Source organism: Littorina saxatilis, linkage group LG4 (assembly GCF_037325665.1).
Source record: "Littorina saxatilis isolate snail1 linkage group LG4, US_GU_Lsax_2.0, whole genome shotgun sequence".
Taxonomy (NCBI): Eukaryota; Metazoa; Mollusca; class Gastropoda; order Littorinimorpha; family Littorinidae; genus Littorina; species Littorina saxatilis.
This window is the reverse complement of record NC_090248.1, coordinates 49,322,092-49,344,089: the sequence shown is the minus strand read 5'-3', so window position 1 is coordinate 49,344,089 and position 21,998 is coordinate 49,322,092. Positions and strand designations below refer to the sequence as shown.

General features: G+C 42.5%; 2 protein-coding genes and 1 non-coding gene across 3 annotated transcripts; 1 reads left to right on the top strand and 2 right to left on the bottom strand.

The window, feature by feature from the left end:
- Positions 1–79: 79 nt before the first annotated feature.
- LOC138964979 (uncharacterized) lies at positions 80–1,570 on the bottom strand. Its single transcript, XM_070337098.1, has 2 exons — positions 1,427–1,570; positions 80–858 (listed from the first exon to the last, which is right to left on the bottom strand). The coding sequence occupies exons 1-2, from the start codon at positions 1,437–1,439 to the stop codon at positions 479–481; spliced, it is 393 nt and encodes a 130-aa protein (XP_070193199.1). The 5' UTR covers positions 1,440–1,570; the 3' UTR covers positions 80–478.
- Positions 1,571–5,971: 4,401 nt separating this feature from the next.
- Positions 5,972–6,053, bottom strand: Trnas-gcu (transfer RNA serine (anticodon GCU)). The gene has a single exon. It is a non-coding gene; the product is annotated as a tRNA-Ser (tRNA).
- Positions 6,054–7,314: 1,261 nt separating this feature from the next.
- On the top strand, positions 7,315–21,756 carry LOC138964976 (mitochondrial S-adenosylmethionine carrier protein-like). Its single transcript, XM_070337081.1, has 9 exons — positions 7,315–7,401; positions 7,596–7,752; positions 9,025–9,134; positions 9,624–9,728; positions 10,238–10,330; positions 10,956–11,025; positions 11,759–11,823; positions 13,416–13,489; positions 13,728–21,756. The coding sequence occupies exons 1-9, from the start codon at positions 7,336–7,338 to the stop codon at positions 13,837–13,839; spliced, it is 852 nt and encodes a 283-aa protein (XP_070193182.1). The 5' UTR covers positions 7,315–7,335; the 3' UTR covers positions 13,840–21,756.
- The last annotated feature ends 242 nt before the right edge of the window (positions 21,757–21,998 follow it).

Below are 21,998 nucleotides of genomic sequence, written 5' to 3'. Positions count from 1 at the left end.
CTTTTTGTTTCTAACACACTCACACACAGGCAAACACGCTTTTCACACACACACACAACCAATAATGGGATATGCAAAACAAATTTGGATGAAATCTTGCAATCAAAAAAGGTTGTGTTTTTCAGAATATTTTGGCATTTCACACTACATTTTACACATACTTTGTTTATTTTGGGTTTTCTAGTACAGTGTAAGTGTTATTGACTTCTAACGAAGAGGGACCTTTCCTGGCACATTTTCATGGCATGAAGAATAATATGGCATTTCTCTAGTTAAAATCAGACATCTGCATTGATGCTTTCACCATAAAGTACAGCAAATGTGTCGGTTCACTAAATGGAAAATAAAGATAACCAAAGAGCTGGCCGATAACATCAGGCAGTATATTGTTGATGTGTAGAAGATGTAAGTACAAACAGATATAAAAGCATGATGACTATGTACACAAGAGATCAGTTTCCGTTCCCTCCTCTTCGGATTAAGCAAACATGTCCGCTGAAATCTCTTGGTGATTCTGGGACCTCTCCATTATAGCGTCTGCCAGCTCGTTCTTGCCCATTTCTCGGAGTGCCTTCTCCAATGTCTTGATTCTTTCTTTGTTCTTCACCTCGGCAGTGTATTGCCTCCACAGCAGGATGCATTTCTCAATCACGGCGATCTGAGCAGTGCATGACTCGTCGCCGATCAGTCCGTTCTCGTTGTTGTCGTAGATGAGGTTGATGATGGTGGTGGTGGGGAGGTTGAGCAACATGGGGAAGGTGAGGCTATCGGGTTCCTTGCCCAGACCTCGTGCCAGCTGTACCAGGCTGGTTTTAGATAGAGTTTCCAGCTCCTTGGGCTTGTTTGTTGGTGTTGCTCCTAATTCAACACAAATCAAAATTGTAAGCAAAAATACCAAAACAGACAAACTGCTTCAAAATCCAGAACATAAAAACACAAAATGTCAGTTTTTGTCAAAAATTAAACGGTGCAATTACTAAAATTTCTAAAAGAGAAAGAGTTTGTGAGTGCGTGATAAATTGGAGTCTCAACACATGTGACCCTGTCAGGCTTTTGGAAAAAAGCAAGTAATATTTCAGATTCATGTGTGAACAAAATAGCTTCAAAGAAAGATCTTTGGGTTTCTAAACATCTCACACGGCATTTGTCATCGAATCCACGAACTTGACGTATTTAAACCTCAGAAGATGTCGTTTTCAACGCAAAATCAGACAAGTTTTCTGAATTGATTTTGTTTTCGTGCGCGAGGTTACTTCCCCTTGACTGCATTGGGACACTAGAGAGAAAACTGTGTCGAATGATCGCAAAATAATCCACATCAAAACCTATCGTCTACTGCGATTAAATGTCCTGGTACGTTGGTCTTTATCTGCAACACATTCAAGGACTGAATAAAGGTGTACACCGGACATTTGTTAATATCTACCTTCTTCTGCCATCTTGATCTTTCGTCTGTTCCACTCGGTAACTCTTCTCTTCCGAAGTGCAGTAAAGGACCCTAGCAACGTACACAATGAGATTTTCCAGTTGAGCTCTCGCGGTCACAGGCTGTGGTAAACCACCACCCCCTCTCCGTTTCTGCAACTGCCTGGAAGCGACCCTAACTTTGTGTTTTAGCAGGAAAATGATAATTGTATCTTTAGATTATGTTAATGAAAAGAGTTACATGACAACGTAATTATACTTTACAGCAATGAAGGATTTTCTTTCCTTTTCTTTTTACATTCAGTCAAGTTGTGTTTTTAATACAGTATTGAATAGAGGTATTGGTAATACAGGTATTCATACAGTTGCTCTCGGTCTTTCCCTGGCACGACATTTTGGTCCAAAAACGTGTTTTGGGTTCTCAGATTTTTACATTTAGTCAAGTTTTGACTAAATGTTTTAACGTAGAGGGGGAATCGAGACGAGGGTCGTGGTGTATGTGTGTGTGTCTGTCTGTCTGTCTGTCTGTCTGTGCGTGTGTGTGTAGAGCGATTCAGACTAAACTACTGGACCGATCTTTATGAAATTTTACATGAGAGTTCCTGGGAATGATATCCCCGGATGTTTTTTTCTTTTTTTCGATAAATGTCTTTGATGACGTTATATCCGGCTTTTTGTAAAAGTTGAGGCGGCACTGTCACACCCTCATTTTTCAATCAAATTGATTGAAATTTTGGCCAAGCAATCTTCGACGAAGGCCGGACTTCGGTATTGCATTTCAGCTTGGTGGCTTAAAAATTAATCAAATGACTTTGGTCATTAAAAATCTGAAAATCGTAAAAAAAAAAAATTGTATAAAACGATCCAAATTTACGTTCATCTTATTCTTCATCATTTCCTGATTCAAAAAACATATAAATATGTTATATTTGGATTAAAAACAAGCTCTGAAAATTAAAAATATAAAAACCATGATCAAAATTAAATTTTCGAAATCAATTTAAAAACACTTTCAGCTTATTCCTTGTCGGTTCCTGATTCCAAAAACATATAGATATGATATGTTTGAATTAAAAACACGCTCAGAAAGTTAAAACGAAGAGAGGTACAGTAAAGCGTGCTATCCTTCTCAGCGCAACTACTAAACCGCTCTTCTTGTCAATTTCACTGCCTTTGCCATGAGCATGAGCGGTGGACTGACGATGCTACGAGTACATACGGTCTTGCTGAAAAATTGCATTGCGTTCAGTTTCATTCTGTGAGTTCGACAGCTACTTGACTAAATGTTGTATTTTCGCCTTACGCGACTTGTTAGTCTTTTACCCGAAATCTGTGCGGAGGGGGGGGGGGGGGGGGCGTTTGCTAGGTATTTTACGGTACATTTGGAAACAGGCTACAACAGTATTAATATCAAACTAAAATACCCAGCATGCTTCCTCCGAAAGCGGCGTATGGCTGCCTTAATGGCGGGGTAAAAACGGTCATACACGTAAAATTGCACTCGTGTAAAAACACGAGTGTACGTGGGAGTTTCAGCCCACGAACGCAGAAGAAGAAGAAGAAACTATAGTTTTCTTTGATGCCATTTGCATGTTGCATGTATTGCAGTCTTTTATCTGAGATTGCTTCCTTCAGGTGTCAGTATACAGATAATAAATTCCTTCACATTTCTCTTTTGGACTTAAAAAAAAAAAAATCATATTTGAGGATTTTTTTAATTTACTTTCTGGGAAGCGAAAGCGAAAAGATTGTAATACTGTTCTGCATTTCATAAGAGATTGATGGAATAAAAATAGAGGTAAGAAGTATGCTGCAAAGAAAAAGGTCCCCTCGGCTCATAAAATAATCCTGTAGTTATGAAAGTTATCAAATAATATATATATATATATATATATATCTATATATATATCTATATATATCTATATATATATACGACTAGAGTCTGTGTGTCTGTGTGTCTGTGTATCTGTCTGTGTATCTGTGCGCGATGCACGGCCAAAGTTCTCGATGGATCTGCTTCAAATTTGGTGGGCATATTCAGGTAGACCCGGGACACGACACAACCTGGTCGATATTTCAACACGTGCTCTCAGCGCGCAGCGCGGAACCGATTTTGGTTCCACCTCAGCTATTTTGGTTCCACCTCAGCTTACCCGGGCCCCCATACCGACACACCATAGCCGCTACACCACATCACAACGCCAAAGTTCTCGGTGGATCTTTTTCAAATTTGGACACCGTATTCAGCTACACCCCGGACACAATATCATCGATGAGATATTTCAACACGTGCTCTCAGCGCGCAGCGCTGAACTCATTTTCGTTTTTGTGTTCATTTCACCATTATAAGTAACTCTTCCTTATCTTCTCCAGTGTTTGGCGTTTATCTCCCTTCCTTCGTGTGGCTTTCCCGTTCAGTTGTAAGTTACTACACTGCGCTGTCCACTGCGCTGAGCGTCTTCGGATATTCCCGGCGTTCTGTTACTGTTACCTATTTTTAGAAGGTCAACGCAGTGTACAGAACGTAAATTGGACCCGTAAATTATCCTCACTGTAAAAGTGCAAAGGTCGAATCAATTTATAGCCACGCGAAAAATACACTGTCATCTATCTCTCTATAGATACGGCTTCTCTGTGTTTGTGTGTGTGTGTGTGTGTGTGAGTGTGTGTGTCTCTATGTAAGCAACACCTGTGCATTCTTCAGTTCTGTTTGTGATGTGGTCTGGCGGCTTTTGTGTAATTTTATGTACTGGCCTTCCTTTGAGAAGCCATAACTTGCTCAGTCCTGTTTGAGTGGAGTTCGCCTCCAAAGGTGATTAACACGGTTACATTCGTCGACAAGGATGGGACTCGATATGGTCAGGAATGGCATTATGGCCACTGAATCATTTTCGTGCTGTTCCCATTCCACGAATCTGGGAGGGACCTAAGCTTGGCGGGTCCATAGTTCGGACCCGCGTACGGCTCTAAGTACTTCTTCCCGGCGAAGCCGGCTACCCGGCGAAGCGGGTATTCATTCTAGTATATATATATACGACTAGTGTCTGTCTGTCTGTCTGTCTGTCTGTCTGTTCGCGATGCACGGCCAAAGTTCTCGGTGGATCTTTTTCAAATTTGGACACCGTATTCAGCTACACCCCGGACACAACCTCATCGATGAGATATTTCAACACGTGCTCTCAGTGCGCAGCGCTGTGCGCGCTGAACCGATTTGTTGTTGTTGTTGTTGTTGTCGGGATCCACTACCAGTAACTCTTCCTAATATCTTCTCCAGTGTTTTCAGCCGCGATTATCTCCCTTCCTCCGTGTGGCGTCAATCCATATTCCCGTTACTAGGTTACTATTTTTAGAAGGTCACTGCACGTTACTATTTTTAGAAGGTCTCCAGTGTTTTGCGCCTGGTATTCGGCTCTACTTCTTCCCGGCGAAGCCGGTACCCGGCGAAGCCGGTAATCATCTAGTGTATATATATGTATATATACGACTTGTGTCTGTCTGTGTGTCTGTGTGTGTGTGTGTGTTCGCGATGCACGGCCAAAGTTCTCGATGGATCTGCTTCACTGAGTGGGCATATTCAGGTAGACCCCGGACACAACCTGGTCGATGAGAATTTTCAACACGTGCTCTCAGCGCGCAGCGCTGAACCGATTTTGGTTTTTCTGTTCATCTTCCCAGATCCATTCCCAGTAACTCTTCATTATCTTCTCCAGTGTTTTGCGTTTATCTCCCTTCCTTCGTGTGGCGTCAATCCATATTCCCGTTACTATTTTTAGAAGGTCACTGTCCACAACGCTCAATCCATATTCCCGTTACTATTTTTAGAAGGTCACTGTCCACAACGCTCCTTATCTTCTCCAGTGTTTTGCGCGTTTATCTCCCTTCCTTCGTGTGGCGTCAATCGCGTACGGTGCGCCCCTCACCCGGCGAAGCCGGTGTACGGTGCGCCACTCATCCGGCGAAGCCGGGTACCCGGCAAAGCCGGGTATTCGGCTCTACTTCTTTCCGGCGAAGCCGGCTACCCGGCGAAGCGGGTATTCATCTAGTAGTAGATATAAATTATGCACTAAAATATCAGTGTTAATGTTCAAATGGAATTCCCAAGTACATGTATTTCTAATCGTCCCTTGGGTGGTCTCTTTAGACAGGTTCAACTGTACTATGAAAATAAACCAGTTTCATAGCAATAAAACATTTCTCCCATAAGGGCTGTGAGCCGGGAATGTATTTTACTTGTCTTTTAGGTAATATTTTGGCACATAACACGCCGCCGGGATCACTGCACACACACACACACACACACACTGGCACATACACACACACACACACACTCTCTCTCTCTCTCTAAATCTGTGGAGTGCTAGTCAACCAGGAATGGTTCCTTGATTCTTTGTGTTGAGAATAATTAGTATGTAGCCATGATTGTTTTCTAAGATGGCTGGTAAAATCCAGCGTTTTGGAAATAAAATAATGAAAACGTTTGATAAAAAATGAAGAAGAAATAAAAGAGAAGAGAGATGGGAGCAATGCTGCCTAAAAACAAAAAGATCGACGAGGATGGGATTCGAACCCACGCGGGCAGAGCCCAATGGATTAGCAGTCCATCGCCTTAACCACTCGGCCACCTCGTCTACGGAAACACTAGGGTAAATTAAAATATTATAAAGTATGGTTTATGATTGTATAAAAGCGCTGTTTTAGAGCCTTCTTATGTCTTTTATTTGAAATGTTTCCGATGCAAAAATGATCGATTGTATCTGGATGTTATGATATCAGTGTTGCAAAGAAAATGTCGCGGTGCTCCTGTACTTTGCGATCTGTATCAACTTCGCTGTTACTTCCGGCTTCTTCTGTCGTCTGCACACCAAGGTCAAGGTTAGTTTTGTTCTCCATGTGCGAATGTGAATACATATTTGTGTGTGTGTGTGCAGAGAAAAACGCGTCTGAAAGAATTTATCAGATACAAGCGCAACTAAGCACTTGGGTGTTGTTTTCTGCCCTTCCTTCTGACATCTGCAAGTATGTTATTGTGCGCGATTTCGACTCTGTATCCTTAATGTTGTGCTGTGGCAGAGGGACAAGAGACCCCAACACTAAATCAGGACAGCTACAAGAGTTGATGTTGATTTTATGTATTTATTTATATTATTATATATTTATTTATTATGGGGGGGACTTAAAACAAGAAACAGTTGACAGTGGAGATACTTTGAGCTTTTTACTTATATTAGTGAAGAATTAATTTTGTGGTGAAATGTTTCCAGTCACTTTAGCTTGACTACTTTTTACATTCAGTCAAGTTTTGACTTAATGTTTTAACATAGACGGGGAACAGAGACGAGGGTGATGATGTAAGTGTGTTTGTCTATGTGTATGTGTATAGAGCGATTCAGAGAAAACTACTGGACCGATCTTCATGAAACTTTACATGAGAGTTCCTACAAATTATATCCCCAGATATATATGTACATATATCCATATATAGGATTGCATTTCAGCTGGGAAGCTCAAAAGTTAATAAATGAGTCTGGTCATAAGAAATCTGAAAATTTCTAATTCACATAAAGACTAGTAATCGATCCAAAACTGATTTAATCTTATTCTTTATCATTTTCTGATTCCAAAAACATAAAATGATAAAGGTATCTTATGTTTAGATAAAAGAAAAAAGCTCACAAAGTTAAAAAGAATAGAGAAAAACACGCTTTCCTGTGATACGCTACTGCACTACACTGGCTTTGTCACTTCAAGCAAGTAGTCCGTTAGTCGGCAACGCTATTATCATCAAATGTCGCAGTGCATTCTGTTTCATTCTGTGAGTTTGACAGATTGACTAAATGTATTAAATTTGCTTCACGCGACTTATTGTTTTGTTATTTTAATCCACAGGAATCAGTGCAGCAGGTTTTTAAAATGGAAGACATTCTGGAATGTGAGACACAACTGAAGCAGACAACAGACATTCGCGTTGCACTCCTGGTAAAACCGCTTCCATTATAAATGTGCCTGCATATGTGTGTGTGTTTGTTTGTGTGTGTGTGTTTATGTGTGCATGAGTACATTCATTAGAGCTTGATCTGGTCTACGGACGTGTTTCTATTTTTTTCTCAGCTTTTCTCCCTTGACTCGCAGAACAAGTTCACAAAATTGAAATGAATACCTTTGATGTGCAGGCAGGTGGCCTTGCAGGGACATCAGTAGATATTGCACTCTTTCCTTTGGATACCGTCAAGACTCGCTTGCAGAGTCAGCAAGGGTTTTGGGCAGCAGGAGGGTTTCGTGGAGTCTATTCTGGTCTTTTGTCAGCAGCACTAGGCTCTGCCCCCTGTGGTAAGTTGATTGAGGCTGTCTGTTTCCTTTGTTTGTCTTTATTTATCACTTATTGTCACCAAAATACCCGTATGACTTGGAATAATAGGCCGTGAAAAGTAGGATATGCGCCGAAATGGCTGCGATCTGCTGGCCGATGTGAATACGTGATGTATTGTGTAAAAAAATTCCATCTCACATGGCATAAATAAATCCCTGCGCCTTGAATATGTGCACGATATAAATTGCATAAAATAAAAAAAAATTTTAAAAATTAAAAATCTCTGCGCTTAGAACTGTACCACGGAATACGCGCGATGTAAGCCTCATATTGATTGATTGATTGATTTATATGCGGTTTGGACTGAATATTGTGAAGTTCGTGAGAGGCATCCCTGACCGCCAGGTATGCCTGAGAACTTCTTTTTCGTTGCTGTAAATTGATTAGCACTTGTTGTGAATTAATTTTTATTGGAACAATATCCATTTCCATCTGAGTGAGAGATAAAAAAAAAAAGAAAGTCACCTTTCTTCTTTGACCAAATACAAGTAGACTGAGAAATTACTGTGACTGCAGTACATGTTTAGACACAAGTGACAATTTCTAACTTAAAATAAAATGCAAATCACCTTCCTTCTTGGGCGGGGGATGTAGCTCAGTCGGTAGCGCGCTGGATTTGTATCCAGTTGGCCGCTGTCAGCGTGAGTTCGTCCCCACGTTCGGCGAGAGATTTATTTCTCAGAGTCAACTTTGTGTGCAGACTCTCCTCGGTGTCCGAACACCCCCGTGTGTACACGCAAGCACAAGACCAAGTGCGCACGAAAAAGATCCTGTAATCCATGTCAGAGTTCGGTGGGTTATAGAAACACGAAAATACCCAGCATGCTTCCTCCGAAAGCGGCATATGGCTGCCTAAATGGCGGGGTAAAAACGGTCATACACGTAAAAGCCGTGGGAGTTTCAGCCCATGAACGAACAAACAAACCTTTCTTCTTTGACCAAATGCAAGTAGATTAAGAAATTACTGTAACTGTATTAAACGTTTGGATGCAAGTGACAATTTTTGACTTGTGTTTAACCAGTGCGGTGGGCAACATCTCTTGCCACAATTGTGGGTTATCTTGGTTGTCACAGGCAAATTATGAATGCATTGCTTCTTTTAAATCTAATCATGGATTTGTTAATAGAATATGCAATGCCCCTTCAGCACACTTTTCTCGTAATTTATATCTGTTTTTTGCTCAGCTGCTTATTCATACATGTAATCTGATGCGCAAGGAAACTGATTTCAGGTGCTGTCTTCTTCTGCTCATACGAAACAACGAAAAGTATGTTTAGCAATGCCACCAATGGCAGGTGGGCCCCGGTGGGCCACATGACTGCCGCTTCCATAGGTGAAATGGTGAGCAATTTGCTTGTGGTTTTATTCTTGCATTGTTTATTATGGCCTTGTATATATATATGGATTAATGATTATTTTTTCATTTATGTCTGCTAAATTGTACATAGGATCAATAAGATATGGCTTGGAAGGGCAATGTAAAAAATGCACTGTGTGTGTGTGTGTGTGTGTGTGTGTGTGTGTGTGTGTGTGTGTGTGTGTGTGTGTGTGTGTGTGTGTGTGTGTGTGTGTGTGTGTGCGTGCGTGCGTGCGTGTTTGATGGACAATGAGACAGAGAGAAACGTTCAGTTTTTGATTGTTTGTCTGTATAAAGAGAGCTGCAGTTCATAAAAAGGCATTGATATTTTAGCATATTTCATGCACTGGAAGTTTGCACGTCGTCAGGCAAAGAAGAAAATATGTGTGTGTGTGAGAGAACAATTTCTTGGAAGCAATCATTCTAAAGCTTGTATAATCAATGTGGCTTTTTTTTTTTAAATGTCTCTACAGATCGCATGTTTGTTGCGTGTGCCTACGGAGGTGGTCAAACAGAGGGCGCAGGCAGCACCCCATCTCTCCTCCTTGACTGTTTTTAGAACCACTGTTGCATCAGAGGTTTGGATTATACATTTGTTCTTTTTTTATGATTTCTTTGCTTTCATTGTTGTTTTCACTTTGTGTCAAAAGAAAACAAACACATAGCTGCCAATCCTCCCGGATTTTCCGGGAATCTCCCTAATTTTACAACTTCTCCCTGCTCATATTCAAGACTAAACGGTCCCCCTGGACCCCCTGGCTCCTGGATTTTGACTTCAGAAGGTTGGCAGCTATGCAAACAAAACACACAAATATCAATGTCAACAGAGTATCTACAAAAATCGAAGAATATATGGAAGATAATTTTAAGGTTAGACTGTAGCTGTATGCAGGGGGATATACGTGTATATTTTAAATTGAAAACAAACGTATAACTACGGTATTGGGGTTAAAGCAGCTGGTAGTGTAGACTGGGAATATATATGCAGTTTCTGATTTTGGGGCAATGTTGTCAGTATGCAAAATGTGCACATAATGCTGAGTGTATGGACTATACACACGCTTATGTAACTTCATTTGTCTTCAAGGGCCTCAGAGGGTTGTACCGAGGATATTCTAGTACTCTTGCCAGGGAAATCCCATTCTCACTCATACAGTTCCCATTATGGGAATTCTTTAAGGTAAATATACATGTATATCATTGTATACTTGTACATCATTGTAAAGAGTGTGAATGACGTTTTAGTTTAGATGTCAAGCGCTTAGAGCAAGCCTTTTTAACGAAAGTTTTTGATTTAGCGCTATATAAATGTTCTTATTATTATTATTATTATGTATGTGAGTTTGCATGTTTGTTTGATCCCAGGAAAGTAAAGGAAGTTATATACTGTGCTATGAGTTACTGTACATTGTTTTGCAATTATTTGGTATACATTGTAATGACTGTCAATGTTATTTTCCATATAGTAGTTATGTTGGGCATACTGTAATTCATTTTCAGAAGACCCAGTGATGCACCTATTATTTCATTTTTAAAGTATAAGCATATATGGGTTGAATTCACAACAGTATGCTTTTTCTTTTCCTTTACAGTGGAACCACCCTTTCAAGACCCCCCCCCCCCCCCCTCCTTCTTTTTATGTCCTTGCTTTTTCAGAATTCCTGTTCATAACCTTTGTAAATTTACCTCCAATTTAAGACTCCCTTAGATTTTAGATGTCTTGTAAGGGAGGTTCCACTGTATTAAGCAAAGTGCAGAGTGTGTATAGAATGGTAATGTATGTTTTAGGGATTTACTATTTCCAGAAACAATGGGAGCGAAAGACACAGCAACCAGTAATGGCATGGCAGTCCTCCGTCTCTGGAGCATTAGCAGGTTATAACATCTTACCTCTGTTTTTGCCTTTATTGGTGTTCTTTATATTCTGGTTTTGTACATATGTATTTTGTACTGGTACATTTACCTTCATTATGATGCATTTATAGCTTAGGAGTGTGGTCTTTCTTGGCAATGTTAAAGGCATACTAACGCACTCCCGTGTTTACAAAGTGTAGTTTGCCCACAATCGATGTCAAACGCACCATAAGACCATATAATGACGATACGTCACCATGCGCGGACCATAATACATGCATTACAGCTTGTTCTAGCCTCTGAAAAAGTGAGGATGTCAACAAAGCCGCGGTGTTCTCTCCCTTGCATCAACGTTACATGTGTTGCCAAATCTATAAATAGGACGATCCAGATCAAAATGAAAATTCAAATATCTCAACATTTAAGGGGTCCTAGACCACAATATTTTGCAGGGAACTTAATTTAGTCTGTCTCCAGCTGTTGGTAAAGCAATTAGCATGTATAGTCATCGAGTACATATGGCTTTAAGCATTAGGTTTGGTTTTCTTGATGTACGTGTCATGAAGTTGTTGGTTGCATGATTAAATTAGTTGTGGATTCAGTCCGAATTTTTCCTTTCAGAGTAATTTGTAGAGGAAAACGGAACAGGCTGAAAAGAGTGATTAGATTTCTTTTCTACTAAGAGGAGAGTATTTGTATACATGAGGTGACTTACAGGTTTTCCTTTTAATTTCTTTCTACTTCTGTCTTGTAGGTGGAATTTCAGCAGTTGTGACAACACCACTTGATGTTGCCAAAACACGAATCATGCTGGCTGAGGTATGCACACACACACACACATAGACAAACGCACGCACGCACGCACACATGTAGTTGCACACACGCACACATAATAAAAAAGAGGTAAAGTGTAGGATGAGATCTCTTCATGTAAAAATGAACATCTAGGTTTGTGTCAATCAGAATGGTGTGTCTTTTTCTGTTATATTGATTTTGTATATGAACTGAAGCTAATAAAGAAAGCATGTAGTAATATTTTAAGGTAGATATGTGAACTGTAGCTCGAGAACCAATGTTTGTGTTTTCAGATGCTGATATATTCAGTCATATTTCAAGGTAGATATGTCAACTGTAGCTCGAGAACCAATTTGTGTGTTTTCATTCATTTTGTCTTACAGTAGAACCCCCTGTTTACGACTTTGGAAAAACCTTGAAAATTAGGTCGTAAAAAGGGGGGGGTCTTAAAAGGGGGTTTGAGTTTTTGGCCGGTCGGTCATGAACTTGGTTGCAGTGTTTACACACAAACACACACTTGCAGTTTACTGTCATATCAAAACACACACACACACACACACACCCAAACACATTACAGCAGAACAACTTGAACTCAAATTTCAAAGAAAATTTACTCATGGCGTAATGCTCGCTTCCCGCTGAGTGAAGCACATTTGACATTGTGGCGCAACCAGTAAAATCCGAATGTCCTAACTCGATAGAAAGCATAACGACTTTTCTCCCGAATCATCTTTCCGCTCATATGAATGATTCGTCGCCCTGCATCGCTAAACTTGACCACGATGGTTGAGGTCTTCGTACAGGCTCATCTCTTTGCGTACTTTCGCTTCGCTATCCTTCTCACCATCTAGATAACACCGAGTCATTATCCTTGACGACACACAGGATTTTCGTATTCCCGACTCCTAAGGAAGTCGCCGCGGATTCTATCGTGCGCGAGATTTAGGTTTTTTTTCGTCTCGCGATAGTTTGAGGAGCAAGAGCCGCCATGTATTGTTTTCGTCTGCTCGACTACAAATGCGCGAAAGTCGTAATTCATCCCCAAAAGCTCGGTCGTAAGTCGCGTTTTGGGGTGAGTCGTTCACTGGGGGTTCATTATATAGTAGAATGCATCCGTGGTAGCAAAATCGGTCGTAAAAAGGGGGTGGTCGTAAACAAGGGGGTTGCTAAGGGGGAGTTCTACTGTATAACTTAACAAAAGTCATCGAAAAACATGTTCCAATATGCACTTTAGCTGAGTTTATTTTAGCATTTTCAGAACTTACCTCGGCAACTTCGTCCATGTTTACAATCGACACCGGATATGACATCCCCCTGATTTCTGAAAGGCCATGTAAGCGTAGGCTTCTAAATGCGAGAGGCCGCTACCTCGTAATACGCTACCTCGTAATAGAGAGAAAGAGCGGAGAGAGAGCTAGTTGGCGGTCCAGGATAAATGATCTATGCTGTAACGTATTGTTTTGTCAATAACAAACATTCCAACAACTTACCTTTCTTGTTTTTTGATTCAGATGATGATGATTATTGAATGTTTATTTCCATTACCTTTATTTCTTCATTATATAATTGCTTTTTTTGTGAGTATCATTATGTAATTAAATGTTTTAATTTTTCAGAGGGGCAGCAGTACTGCTGAGGGTTATATACCGTACGTTGTAAAACAGGTGTATTCACAGCAAGGTTTATCTGGGTAAGTTTGGCGTACATGTAGTTTAAAGTATGATTTTTTGTACAGTACTTGTAAGATAGTGTTAATTTTCTAATTTGCATATGTGTGTATGTGTTCATGTATGCATACATTTAAGCATGTTGGTGCACACTTTAGTTTCTGTCAGTTGGGGTTTCCTTTACATTTGACATACATATATTGTGATGCAGCATCCACTATCTTTTAAAGTGTTCATTCAACTATATTTTATTCTGTGCAGGTTATTTGCAGGTGTGGTACCACGGGTGATGTGGATATCTGTTGGCGGTGCTATATTTCTTGGAATTTATGACAAAGTCCGGATTGTGGTACAAGATCGCTTTAAGTTGTGAAAGAGACAGCAGCAGAATCTCATCTTCTCATCCCATAGTCTTTTCATTGAATACATTTCATCGTGAAGCTGAGAGTGACTTATACAATGACACAGCAGTGGCCAAGGAAAATATGTTTGAGCCTATGTCAAAATGATCCTAAACAATTATAGAACCGACGTTGCACATGTAAACTGTGGCGTGTTTAGTAACAATTAAATTACATATTCTTACTCCGAATCACATAAAGCATTGACGCAGTCTGGGATGCCAAGGTCTGAAAAGGCTACCCGTCTTAAACAATTTTAAAGGGAAGCAACCCCACCACAAAAGTGTAAATGGAGCCATGGTAATGACTACAGACCCGGGGAGTTACCTCCCCTTGGTGTGTACTACGTCACTACCGCTCCTCAACACGTGGTCAAGATCATACGACTTTTTCAGCTCTGAGGAGAAGGTTGTTGATTTTTTGGCTCTCTCGTGGCTGTGCTGTTTGGTGTTTGTTTGACACCCACCGGCCACTTACCCGTCTTACTTGCCTTCTGCTTCGTTAGTTGGTGAGCTCTTTCCTTTTTGGTCATTATTTTGACAGGAATGTTGTTGTAGTTGCTGACTTTTCGTCCGTCTTTGGACTTGTAAATTTTCCAGTAACTTATCGTTTGGCCGCCATTTTTGTTGATCAGCATAGCTGACAGTGATAAAACAAGGCAAGGCTTATGTCATGGATCTACCAGACCGTTGGTACTTGTTGTTTCGGACTAAGCATGTAATACTGTTATGTCCGTTACTAATTCTGCCCCAAACTAACATGTGGTTGGGGGGCAGTTAAGCATGTTCTTGACTTCTTTTTCTTCTTGCTTTCCCTCTTTTAGGCATCGGAGCATGGCGCTCCGGTGTCTTTACTGCTTAGCTCTTTATTTCCAGAGTTCCGCAGCTTGGGAGAGAAGAAATGCAGCGTTCCACGTCGCTTGCCGGTGTTCCCCCCATCAGGGGTGACGCTCGCTCTTTGGCGTCTTTGATGGTTCCGCCGGCGACGATTTCCGGGGAGGTTCTCCTTGCTTCTTCGTCTTCTGCCTCCGTGGTTGACACTGCGGTAAGTCGAACTGGTCCAGCAGCTCTCGTGAAGCTACTGGACACTCCCTTCTGGGAAACAGTTCCTTGGCGCAGGATCACAACCCGCAAACTTCTCTTCTGTCTCACCCTTGTCCCGTCGCGGGCATCTGTGTTTCAGAGCAAGGGCGGCAGCCGTTTCGGCGCTGCGCTTCCGGTTTTACCGGAAGCATAGGTCCTCCGCCACAAGTACAAGTACTTGGCCGGAGTTGACCGAGGACTGGCCTACGGGCGTTTGGGCTTCCGGCCCCAGTCCACTTCTGTTCTGTCTCACCCATGTCCCGTCGCGGGCATTTGTGTTTCAGAGCAAGGGCGGCAGCCGTTTTCGGCGCTGCGCTTCCGGTTTACCGGAAGCATAGGTCCTCCATTTCAAGTACACGTTGCGGTCTTGACTGGAGTTGACCGAGGACTGGCCTACGGGCGTTCGGGCTTCCGGCCCCAGTCCACGCAACCTTCGCTTCCGCATTGTGCGGCTTCGTCTGTTGCATTTCCGGCTCTGTCCGGAAACACTATTCCTCTTCCTGACGCTTCCTCTCGGATGTCGGTGAGTGAGGAACAGCGGCTGGCCTACGGGCATTTAGACTTTCAGTGGGACGGTTTCCGGGTGGACGGGTTTCCGGTTTTCCGGTCATCCCGTTCATCAGTCTACCACCAGCAACTGTGACTTCGGTCCGTGTTCGTAGTTTGACTATTCTGATACTCAGTCTTTAGCCAGCGATCAGACACGTTCTGGATTTCCGTCGAAGCTCTTGGCTGCTCTCGAAGCTGCGACGCAGGTTATTTCCAGATATTTCCCAGAGGGTGCATCGGCTTCGGCGGCTTCCTCTTTGGTTGCTCCGTCGTCGATGTCGGACTTACGTTCCGCGAAGGGAGGAGGTTTCCTACTTCCTGTTCGAGAGTCACCTTCGGTGGTGTACCACCTTTTGCAGGTTTTGGCTAGACCATCTCCTCCCGGAAGTGGTATCCCCAGTGTTCCGGTTCTGCTGCTCGTTCCTCACGGTTCAGTTTCGGAACACGCTCAGCCTTGGCTGGCTTCGGCTACACAGGCTTCAACTTTTGTTCCTTCTTGCTTAAGAAGTTCACCTTGCCGAAGCCGGGTTGGAACTTGTTGTCGTTCTTTGATCTTCCGCGTACGCCTTTATCGGGGACGCAGGAACTTCTTCCTCTGCTGGCGAAGCAGTTTAGAGGCACTTGGGTGTTGTGTTCCCATACCACACCTTTGTCGCGTCGGAGGAAATTGGACGTCAGCTTTTGGAACTTGCCTCTTTCTCGGAGATGATCATTAGAGCGCTCTCTCGCTGGGTCACTGAATCCTTTCACACTTAGTGCGGATCAGGAGGCTGATGACATCTCCACTCTTTGGGTCAGCCCTTGCTAGGGTGAGCGAAGAGCAAATGAGGCTGTCCTCCCTTCAATACGCTCATACAGCACACTATTTCACTGCTGCGGCGGAGTATGCTATCTCAGGCGGCAGGCAGCTTGGAGCAAGCAGGCCATAAATAGCCTACCCTGCGCTGGCGGTGACCTCTTTAGTTTCGCGGGGAAATGCCAGCCGCACAAAGCCCTTGTTCATTGTACTCTGGAACTGTACAGCTCGTGTGGGCCAGTGTGAAAAAATACGTGTTTTTTGGTATGAAATGGACTGGTTTGCGTGACTTGAACGTTGGATTACCGTCATCTTGTGTATATTGTTACTCGGATATTCAGGCTTTGTGTATGTGCAAACTAGAGTTCCGGAAGGGATTCGGTTTGTTTGATTTTGAAGTAATACTGCTATCGAATCTACCGGCAGGTCGTTCTTTGTTGTACTTCCAAGAATCAGAACGTGCGCATTGTATACCATTTTGTAACCACGCTCAATGTTTATACCAACGACCGACTGTGTTTCTGATGTTGCCGTCAGTAAGTACTTAGTCTAAACTGTGTCATAGAGTGAGAATAAGTTTTTTAGGCTGTTTTTGTGTTTGAGTTTGGAGCAGTTTTGTTTCGTTAATCCACGCGCCTAATCAGTGCATGCACCGTTTGGAACAGGCACTCGACTCTAGTGCATTTCATCTGTTCTGTTTTTTGTATTGCGATAATGAAACAAACGTTAAATTGTCGTCGGATCGACGAGTTTTGTTTCCTGTGGTATATATACAAGTTTGTGAGAACAATACGAGTGAAAAACTGTGTTGAAAAACTTTCAAATCGACTTGTGTGCTGCTATTGGATTACCGTAGGAGTGGACGTCAGGTAGGCTTTTTGTTTTCTTCACATGCAGCTAACAATTTGCATGAACATGTATTGAAAGACCGTTTTTTCTTTCTTTTATATTACAGGCATTAATTGCACTATTTTGAATTATATAAACGCAAAACAAATTTCACATGCGCACCATACGCATGCCTATAATATGTTTTTAAATACGACTGTATATACTCTGTTGTTTGTATATATATTTTGTAAAGTGTTGTACATGTATATCAGTGTACTTAGGGATTACCTTTGTCTTTTTTTCCAATATTTTGTGTTCTTTTATTGTGACACATTGATTATGATGTTTTGTTTACTGTGTTGTCTTCTGTCCTCTTATAGATTGTGCCGTGCTTTCGGATGTTGGGTTTCCTGTTTATTTAACTGTAGCATACATGTGTTTTTCAGATCTGTAAGGTGTGGTATAATTATTTACTTGAAGAGCAAACACCTTTTTTAATTCTCTCATTTAGCCTTTTTTCTGTCTTGTAAATTGTGGCATGTTTTGTTTCATACGATTGACATACATGTATTATCCGCCTATGTGTTGTCTGGGGCTAATATCATGTGGCACTTCGAGCGGATTTGGGTGAGCGCGCGCGAGCTATTTTTTTTTCTCCTGTGGTATATTATATATATATACAAGTTTGTGAGACTTGTATAGGAGGGCCGTGAGGTAAGCTTTTTTGTTTTATTCACATGCAGCTAACAATTTTCATGAACATGTATTGCCGTAAGATCTTTTTTCTTTCTTATATGTTACTGACATTATCTACACTATTTTGAATTTTATATCTACACTATTTTGAATTTTATAATTATATAAACGCAAAACAAATTTTACATGCGCACCATCAATGACTTTTACTAGTAGTCCTTGGCATAATATGTATGTAAATACGATATACTCTACTGTTTGTATATATTTCGATATACTCTACTGTTTGTATATATTTCGTAAAGTGTTGTATATATATATGTGTATGTACTTGGGGATTACCTTGGTCTTTATCTTTCATTATTTTGTGTTCTTTTATTGTGGCACATTTAGGATGTTTTGTTTACTGTGTTGTCTTCTGCCGTCTTATATATTGTGCCGTGCTGAAAACACGCATTCTGAACAGTGCAGAAAACGTTCTCAGTTTTTTAGGCTCTGCTATCTCTCTAGAGCGCGCGAGCTACAGATCCTTATCAACACAGCAGCTGCTTACAGAGCTGAGAGCTGGGCCACGCTAGCTGCAGACAAAGAAAGAGTCGTCTGTCAGGCGCCACTGTGGATACAATGCTGGGGCGGGGTAGGAGGGAAATGGGGAAGGAAAGGGTAAATAGGCGGGAGGAGAGTGGTACTGCCGGTTATTTTTAGCTGGTGCCAGCCTGGAGCAGAGAGTACCTCAAATGGAACACAGTGACAGTCATGTGTCGGAGGGACTTGGTTTCTCTCGCTTTCTCAGTTCACTGAGCAGACTAAGAGAGACACTTGAGCTTTGCCTGGGGTAGAGGGATCTCCTTTTGAACTTTGGGGTTTAATACCAGAAGAAAGGAGATCCAGTCGAATAGAGATCAGCAGTCTCCGACTTCTCTCTACAAGGGTTGAAGCAGAGCTAGCCTCCTCAGGAGAAGCATGCTCAGGCCTCTGGCCAAGCTAAACCGGCAGCCAATAGGCAGTCTCTGTCTGGTTCTCGAGTTTCGAGAAATAGATCAGTGTCGGGCAGGGAGAGGGGCAGCTCTAGCAGCAAGCCTCTCCCCCCAAGGAAGTGCCCCTGATCTCACCCCCCCCCCCCTCCGCTTTGTTGATGGCGGGGGGTTTCCTCCCTGCACTTTCTCATTAGATGGTCTCTGTACACAGCCAATGGATTGTGGGAGTGGTGAGGTCGGGCGACTTCAATCGATCTGATGAGTGCATATTTTCACATTCTTATGCATCAGGCCGATATTTTCACAGCGAACTAGGTCCATCAGCTCGAGCACCCGCTGAGGTCTCTTCTGGTCGGATCTAGGGCTGGCCTTCGGGTATACTGGCTTCCGTCCTCAGTCAGCGTAACGGTCGTTTCAGCCATGGGCTGGTGCTTCTGTCGCACTTCCGGTTTAACCGGAGAGGTTGTTTCTCTCACCGACGTTTCATAGGTACGTCAGGGTTTTTGGAACAACGGCTGACCTTAGGGCATCCAGGTTTTTTAGCCTCGGCTGGTGCAACAGCCATTCCACCTGTCGGCGGTGGTGGTTGTTGCTTTCTCTGTTCTTGTGGCTTCGGACTTCGACAATTCTTTCCTTTATTCTCATCCTATGCAGGAGATGAGATTGGACGATTTCCGTTTGGGTGGTGTTTCTGTTTTCAGGTTACCCCGTTTCTCACTTTTTGCCACAAGCATCTGGACCATGGTCCTTGTTTGTCTTTCGCCGAGTCTGACTCTGTCCTTCTCTAGCGATCAGACGCGTTCTGGTGTTTTGTCCAAACTTAAGGTGCGCTTGAGTTGGCCTTGGAAGTAACATTCAGATTTTCCTGGGGGGGCATTGTCTTTGGCAATGGATGTTTGAGGAGTCATTCTTTGTGGCTTACCACCTCTCTCAGGTTTTGGCTAGTCCTCTCATTCTGGCAGAGGGTTAGCTAATGTTCCGGTTTCTTTACTGTGGGCTTATAGCCCAGCATCTTATTTGGCAGCCGAAACTTCCGTTTCTTACGTTTACCTGCGTATTGTGGGTACTTCGGTACAATGGCTGTCCTACGGGCATCACGGCTCTCAGCCTTAGCCTGTGCAATAGTCTCCTGCCTGTCGCGGTGCGACTATGGCATTTTCGGTTCCTGTGACTTCGGATTTCGACTCTTCCTCTCTTCACCCTCATCCTAGCATGAGGTGAGTCAGGACGACTTCCGTTGGGTCGGGTTTCCTTTTACAGTCACCCTTCTACCACAGGCAACTATGAATAAGGCGTTTGCCCGTTGATCTCCGCGTCTGACTCTCAGTCTTTCAGAGATAGACAGACGCGTTCTGGTTTTTCGGCCAAACTTAAGAAGGCTCTTGATTTGGCCGCGAAGTTAACTTCCGGTTTTTCCCTGAGAACACTTGTCTCGGGAGTCTTATGGCTGGTCGGCTTTACGGTTTTTGGTTTATGCTTACCAGTCTTGTTTTCTGTTTTGGGTTTTTGATTCACATTCAATTACCTACAAGCAGACTGAACTGCGGGCACTCTGGCTTTTAGCCATTTTGTTTATGGTCACCAGTCACACCAGGCTTCGACCACTGTGAATTCCGCACTTCCGGTGGCTTACGCACAATCGTAAGTCGCTGCTTCCTCGTACTACCTCTCTCTGCGTTCGCATGGACTGGTAGAGGATAACTGGCGACCATCTCTTTTTTGAGATTTTGTCATCGAGTTGGACTCTGGTACCTTGAACTCAGGTGTCTCTCTCTCTCTCTCATTGGTGGAGATCGGTCACTCTTCTCTTGAGCTGACGTCTATCTCACAGGCCTTTTCGGGCTTCACTCCATCCCAAGGTTTGCATACTTTGGCATGATTGTCTTACGGTCTCCTCGAGGGTTCGTCCTCCTCAGCACTGAGTGGACAACCTTACGCACGGATCGTTCCAGGGCATTGGCATTTCCTTCCAATAGAAAGGGGGGGGGGGGGAGCAGCTTGTCTTTCCCTCGACTCGGGTTTATTTATCCAAGGCTTGGGTCTCTTCCCAGGCCGTTTTACGGTCCAGGAGATTGGACGAAGTGCTGGGCACAGTTTACTGGCTCTCTGAAGTTGTCTTTCGCAACTTTTGCCTGAGAGATATCGCGGCTGTCAGTCAGGACGGTTCTCGGGTCCCTTCCTGCCTTGTTGGCAGCGGGCCAGTTCCTGGCAAGGGTTTTAGAGTGAGTTAGAGTTTTCTTTCCCATCGTGCCCTTCCTGACTTGTTGGCAGCGGGCCAGTTTCTGGCAAGGATTTTTAGAGTGAGTTAGATTTTTCTTTCCCACCGCCTTGTTGAAGCTATCTGCTTTGTGTGATTCCGAGTAAGAATATGTAATTTAATCGAAAATGTTAAGAGTAAATTTTCATTTGATTAATATACTTACCCGAATCACATAGTTTATGCCCTCCCACCAACCCCGCTTATGTTTTTTTAGTTTCTTTAAAGCCGTATGATCTTGACCACGTGTTGAGGAGCGGTAGTGACGTAGTACACACCAAGGGGAGGTAACTCCCCGGGTCTGTAGTCATTACCATGGCTCCATTTACACTTTTGTGGTGGGGTTGCTTCCCTTTAAAATTGTTTAAGACGGGTAGCCTTTTCAGACCTTAGCATCCCAGACTGCGTCAATGCTTTATGTGATTCGGGTAAGTATATATTAATCAAATGAAAATTTACTCTTAAAATTTTCGATTTTACAGTGTGATAGCTAGTGACTCATTCTTTCTTAGGTAGTTTTACAGATGTTTTTATTTTGTTGTTGTAATAAGATATTGGAGACTTGGACTTGTGAACTTTTCCAAAATCAGCAGTGAAGTTCATGTATATGTGATATTCCCAGTGACTTGACATTTGCAGATGGTTTGAAAATGAATGCTGTTTATACCTGACTTGAATCAATATGAATCATGGAAATCTTTTGAATGAATTTAATGTGTGTGTTAGGTTGGGTACATGTCGGTCATGAGTGTGGGCATGTGAAACAGTTGTCTTACAGACCCTTTGTCTGAAATAATATTGAATGAACAGTTGTCTTACAGACCCTTTGTCTGAAATAATATTGAATGAACAGTTGTCTTACAGAACCTTTGTCTGAAATAATATTGAATGAACAGTTGTCTTACAGAACCTTTGTCTGAAATAATATTGAATGAACAGTTGT